Source organism: Fukomys damarensis, unplaced genomic scaffold (genome assembly GCF_012274545.1).
Source record: "Fukomys damarensis isolate Sample0158 unplaced genomic scaffold, DMR_v1.0_HiC HiC_scaffold_16, whole genome shotgun sequence".
NCBI classification, from domain to species: Eukaryota; Metazoa; Chordata; class Mammalia; order Rodentia; family Bathyergidae; genus Fukomys; species Fukomys damarensis.
Window position 1 is genome coordinate 27,504,490 of NW_022900928.1, and position 6,548 is coordinate 27,511,037.

The 6,548-nt window shown below is 38.3% G+C and overlaps 1 protein-coding gene across 6 annotated transcripts in view; it reads right to left on the reverse strand.

Annotated features, from left to right (window-relative positions):
- Nucleotides 1-6,548, reverse strand: part of C2cd3 (C2 domain containing 3 centriole elongation regulator) — a 130,152-nt gene that overhangs the window by 38,088 nt on the left and 85,516 nt on the right. For all 6 annotated transcript variants that reach the window (XM_010603279.3, XM_010603274.3, XM_010603280.3 and 3 more), the window contains 2 exons: nt 4,540-5,142; nt 1,805-2,143 (listed from right to left, as the gene is read on the reverse strand). In XM_010603279.3, coding sequence (XP_010601581.1) covers nt 1,805-2,143; nt 4,540-5,142 — 942 coding nt within the window. The remainder of the gene's footprint in view (nt 1-1,804; nt 2,144-4,539; nt 5,143-6,548) is intronic.

The window sequence follows — 6,548 nt, forward strand, 5'->3', positions numbered from 1 at the left end:
TTTGTAAACCAAGAGTCTGATAAAAGACTTTAACTACATAAATATTACTGAACTATTACATTCAATAATGACAGTGTAATTTAAAAATTGACAAGGGATCTAAGTAGACATGTCTCCAAAAAAGATATACAAATGGCCAATAAGCACATGAAAAGATGCTCAGAATCATTAACCATTATGGAAGTACAAATCAAAACTAGTATCAATCCCAGGTACCAAAACAAGGGCTGGGGATTTAGCTCAGTGGTTCCGCTGCCTGCCATGCAAGCACTAGGACCAGAGTTCAATCCCCAGTACCAAAAATAAATAAATAAATAAATAAATAAATAAATAAATGAAGTTTCCCTCTGGCCGAACGAGAATGGATGGAAACTTTCTTCTCAAGCAGTAACTAATTTTGTATGTTATAAAAATGTAATCCAGTTCTACTAAGTGAAGATTAACTGACACCTCTGTCATATAAAATTAGATTTGTTTTTGGGAGGGAAGGGTCTTCACAATGAGTTACATCCCCATCTCTCTTATTTTGAGACAGGATCTTGCTAAGTCTCTACATTGCCCAGGTTTGACTTTTTTTTTTCTTTTTCTTCTTTCTTTGGGACAAGGTCTCACTCTTTCTGCCTCAGCCTCCCAAGTGTTGGGATTACAGGTGTGCGCCACCACACCTGGCTCCAGGTTTGGCTTGTACCTGTGATCTTCCTGCCTCAGCCTCCTAGAGTGTTGCGAATATAGGCATGCAACACCATATCTGGCTAAGTCAGATCTGATTCTTGATCTAGGGGTGACAAACACAGTAGTTATAAGATAAAGATTATTATTCCAAGAGCACAGGAAGCTATCATGGCCTGGGTGGGTCAAAGAGCACCTCTAGAATTTATGATACTGAAGCTTTTTTTTGGTGGTTACTGGGTATAACTTTATTACCCAAATCACTTTACCTTTCTGTACTTCAGCTGCCTTAACTATATAACAGGGCTAGAAATACCTGCACTGTCTAAAGTAAGTGCACAAATCTTAAGACTACTGAAGTTGATTTTTCTTTCCTTATTTTTAGTTTAGAATTTTTTTTTTTTTTTGCATAACCAGGGACCGAATTCAGGGCCTTGTGCTTGCCAGGCAGGCACAGTGCCACTGAGCTCCATCCTGATCCTCTTCTTTTCTTTTTTAAATTAAAGATGGTCTCACTATATTGCCCAGGCTGTCCTCAAACTTCTGGGTCAAGTGATTCTCCTGCCTTAGCATCCTGAGTAGCTGGACTACAGGCATGGACACTGCCCAGCTTGATACTAACTCTTAAAGGAAGGCTCCCCAGAGGCTTTTCTAATAAAAGTATTCAAGAAGCTCTTTTATTTTAAAAACCTGTAAGTCACTTGTTATTTGAAATTATTTTGTAGCCAGTTCAGAGCAACCATCAGGATGGACACTGATACCAGAACTATAATGGGGACTGTAGGAAGTTGTAAAGCTGCTTCAGGTTCAAGTTTTGCTAAGATCCTAGAGTACAGGGCTGTATGTGAATCCTTAGCATGAAGCCTGGGCCAAAGGAACCACTCATTTCCTTCCTCAAAGAAAGGCTTCCAAAGTGTGAAAGGCACAAGCATACAGAACTTGTGGAAGGCAGAAGGTTAGCCAATGTAGACACTAAGGAAGCATGCAAATGATTTTTGCAAGAGCTTGGCTTAGCAAATTGATAAGAAAATACCTATGACTTTATGTTATTGACAGTATAACTGAAGACTGGTGAAGACAGGACCATACCCTGAAGAGTCAGGCAACTTCTTCTGGGTAAGTGAGCAGAGCATACCTTTCAAGCTCAAGTGCATTGCTCTTTCTACCAGGATGCTGACAGCAAAAGTTCCATCCAGCCCAGCAGGGCCCTCCTGGGCTAGGCAGACTTCAGCTGTAGTGCTGTTGCAGGGAACCTGGGTAGATGCAGAAGACTTCTGGTGGCCACAGGGTGGAGAGAGCTGCATCTCATCATTCCCTCTGGGAAATTGCTCAGACTCACTGTGGCTGCTGCAGTCCATGGAATCCAGCTCATGAGTGGGCTCAGTGTGTGGAGAAAGAGAGGAAAGAACCACATGAACTCGCAGGGCAGCTCCTGATAGGTTAGAAGCATTTCGTCCAAACAGAGGATATACACCTGTAAAAGAATGAAGAATAAGCCTAGGAAAGCAGGAAACAGTAACATTTTCCAATGTAACTCGCTGCAATCCTCCTGCCTGAGTTCTGGGATCACACATGTGTGCCACTACTCCTGGTGACTCTTTAATCTTTGAGGAAATATTCACCGGGGTGCTTCTGACAGCCACTCAAACACACTCAATGTTCCTTTTTTAGTCTGGGCCACCTGTTCAACAAAATGGTCAGAGTGAAAGGCTAACAGGGTTAAAATTAGGTCATGACCCAGTTTCTTCAATTGTAGAGTGGGAAAAATATCCTTACAGATTGGTAAGCTGAATAAATATAATTGTAAAGTGAGTGGAGCATACCTTTCAAGCTCCAATTTATTCTGGATTATAGTCACTAGCCTTGTTTTTCTAGAGTGCAAAGCTACATCTTACCTCTTTTCAGAACCCAAAATAATAGTTTTTCATGCCTCTTGGGAAAAAGCCCAATGTAGTCTGTTTAGTTGAAAAGGTCTTCAATGTAGAACTCTTGTCTACCCAGCATTTCCTAACCTATGTACCCTATGATTCAGCTGTCCACATTATGTATAGCACCTAAAATGTATTCAATTGCTTCATGTCTCTGTGCCTTCACATAGGCACTTCCCTTTTCTAGAATTCCTTTCTTTTTTCTTTTTCTTGCTTTATTTCTAAATTAGAAGATTCTGTCCTTTTAAATTTTTTTTTGGATTTAAAAAATTTTGATTTCTTTAAAGTTAATATATGCATTACAGGAAAAAATACAAGAAGCAAAGAACAAAATCATTCGCAGTCATAAGCAGCTTAGCTGGGTGTGTTCTTTTAGGTCCTGTGTGTACATATACGACATGCCATTTTGTGATTGAGTTTGTACAGTGTGTATCATGCTTCTCTACACATCATGAATATTCATCAATTCAAAATCCCAAAGCTACAAGAGGATTTTTGATAACTAAAAACCCACTACACCAACTCAATCTGTTATAAAAAAATTGTAATCTTGCCTTTCTTGGGAACAACAATTTCACTGAAGATAAAAATGGCAACAGGCCTCTAGATAGAAGTATTGGGAAAGTTACAATTACGATACTAGATTTCCTTAATGCTCAGTTTAAAGTGAGACATAAAGCAACAGATTATACCAAGCCATGTGTCAGAGTTATCAGTTCTTTACTATTAAGATATTACCACTAAATTATTAATGTATTTCTATAGTATAGCTAGAAGACACTTGGATTCATCTCATCAAAATGTAAATCTAAACACTTTGCTCACATCTGTCCTATGTACTTATTTCTGCCCCTCTGCTGCCAGCCTAGTGACAAGTCCTGATACTCACTGCCTAGAGGTGTTGTAACAATTCCAAGATGCATCTTTTCTATCGATTACAACAAAAAGATACTTAAATGTTGTTTAACTCACTACCTCTAGTTTTTATGGTACACTGTCACCCCATGGCATCTATATAGCTTAGATGCTGTACAATAGAGTATGAACTATGTGCACAATATGCCCAAGTACTTTACCAAAAAATATACCCACAGGCCTGTGGGGAAGATACTGTCCTTTAATCAAAGATTTTTGCATCCTTTAGTTTGCAGAGCAACACTGAAAATATCTTTTTAAAGTTATGTTTTACTATAATTATTTACTATTTTATTCCCCCATTAGACTATAAAGTGAAAGAGGCCAAGTACTATTTCTATTCATTTTTTTAAATTCCCAGAACATGAATCAAATGCCAAGCAAACTGAAAGAATAGTAACCAGCACATATCACTTACAAACTATTATCATTTTCCTCTCTGCCTTGTGAGTCAGTTTAATACTGTGTAGATTTTCTTTATGATTCTAAGATGTGCTGATCAGAGAGACTGAATATCTTGGCTCCTTTAGCAAATATCTTTTCAGTGTAATCAAAAAGCCATCACCCTAGAAATCATGTAGGCTTTTATACACATAGTAAAAGGTATTCCCCTAAGTTTATTCATCCTTATTCTATATGTATTAACTGAGGGCTCACAACATTCTAGGCTGTGTTAGGTGAAAAAACTGATGAATTTGGGTACACTCTACTGCTACAAAGTTAAAAGCCAGTTCTTTGCTCAAAAGCCAGCCAGTGGACCCTTCTTTGAAATCTCTTTAATTATAAGGATTACAAAATAATTACTAATCTTTCGGCATGCAATAATGGAAAGAATACTTACTAGCTTCTGATCCTGGATACAACCTTTTTGAGCCTCCATTTTCAAGACTGTAAAATGCATCTAATACCTATTGCACAGGATTGTTGAGAGGATCAAATAAAACAGTATCAGACAGGGTGTCTCACATAGTGCTGGACAGAGACCAGGTGCTCAAACCATAAGAACTGGGCCTGGTTCCTCACTTACCACTGACAGTTAGTGTTCTTGCTGACCTCTCTCCAAGTCTGGCCAAGTCCACATAGGCTGATCCAATCCAGCTGTCTGTCTGGTGGGGCCTCTCCACATTATCAGTGCCATAAGCTCTCCACACTTGGATCTCTAGCCTTTCCTCCCTGAAATACCAAAGCAGTGATGGGCCCCGAGTGACTTCTGCTCTTTTGGACGCCTTGAAAGTAACCATGACCTGGTTTTTGTTTGCAGATTCCTTAGGCTTCTTGAGAGGGGTCCAGAAGGCTTCATGATCATATAACTTGTAGCGAAGGTAGCAAAATGTATTCTTATGAATATACTTGTGGCCAGCAAGCAGCACACAATGGATGGGCAGCCACAGTCTTGGAGTAGAGATGGTGACACTGGCTAGCTCCTCTTCATCTATCTTGACAGGATCCTTCAAGTTGTTTTCAAGGCTCCAACCCAATAGTTCAGCAGCTTCCAGTACCCTTTCTCTATCTCCAGGACGGGTGAAAGAAACTGAAAGTTCCAGACCACCCACAACCTTTTGTATAAGTTCCAAGCCATGAGGCAGGCCTGTGTCTTCTGGTAAAAGGACAGGATACCATCCTGTGATCCCTTATGGGAGAAAGGAAAGATTTTCAATCATTATCTTAAAAGTAAACAAAAAACCCAAAAAACTACTCACTCCATTTACCCTCAATTCTCCATCATCCTGGCCCAAGGCAGAAGAGAAAACACACGGCCATAGTAGGTAGGAGTCTATGTTTCATCTGACCACTGAGAGACAATGACATTAGGTGGGAAAAACAAAGGCTAGAAATTGCAAGATCTGAGTTCTATCCTTGGCTCAGCCCCAAATCAGGGATTTACTTTCCGGGCAAGCCATTATTTTTCCTAAGCTTTGATTTCTTTACCTCTCAAATGGGAAAATTTATGCTAATCATTTTTAGCAGACAAATTGTTATAACTGCTAATGAGATAATGGTTGAGAAAGAGCTTTGAAAGAAAAATGTTATGAAAGGTGTGATACGTTATGATACTGTGAGTACAATGGAACAGGCATGGGACAAAAAGTCAAGCGATCTGGGGTCTGTTCCCAGGTATTCTACCAAGGGAACTGTCACTTTGTGAACATAAGAACCAGGCACTAGATTTCAAAATAATAACAGCTGCTCTTTACTATCTATTTCAGAAATTCTGCTAGTAATTTATGTACATTATTTCATTTAAATCCTCTGGTAACTGAAAATCTAAGGATTAAAATTGGATAATAATTCCTATTTTACAGATGAGAAAATGGAAGCTCAGAGACTTAACCAAGTTATTACAGTTAACAAGAGGTAGAACAAGGATTTAAACCCAGGTCTAGCTGGCTCCAAAGTCTACAATCCACTTACTCTAGGTTTATGCAATTTTATTGGAAACTGTTAGGCACCAATTTGTTTTTGAGCTTAGTATTTTACAGATTTTAGAAAAAAATGAAAATTATATAACACAGTGTAGAAGCATATAAGTCAGGGGTGGGCAAACTTGATCCATAAAAGGTCAGACAGTAAATACTACAGGCTTTATAAACCATTTCGTGTCTGTTGTAACCATGCAATTCTAGTGACTAAGTAGCCACACACAATACATAAACAAATGGGCATGGGGTGCCCCAATAAAACTGTATTATATGGAAGGTTGCTTGAATATTATGGGTGAGGTTGGGTTTGGCTGCATAATGAGTCATTAAAAAATTTGATTTTCAGAGCTATTTGGATTTCAGAATTATTTAAGAGATTGTAGCCTAATATAATAATATCCATGGCAATTTCCTGAGAAAGGTTTTATTAATTATACTTCACAAATGAGAAGATTTAGCTTTACTAAGATTAATTTTTCAAAGGCTACATAAAGTTTAATAACTTTTAAGCAGCATTTCATTTTTTCTGGGCTTCCTAGCTTTTGTCTGCAAAACAAGGAGCCTCAAAGTGTTGATCTTTTTTTTTTTTTTTTTTTTTTTTTTTTTTTTTTTTTTT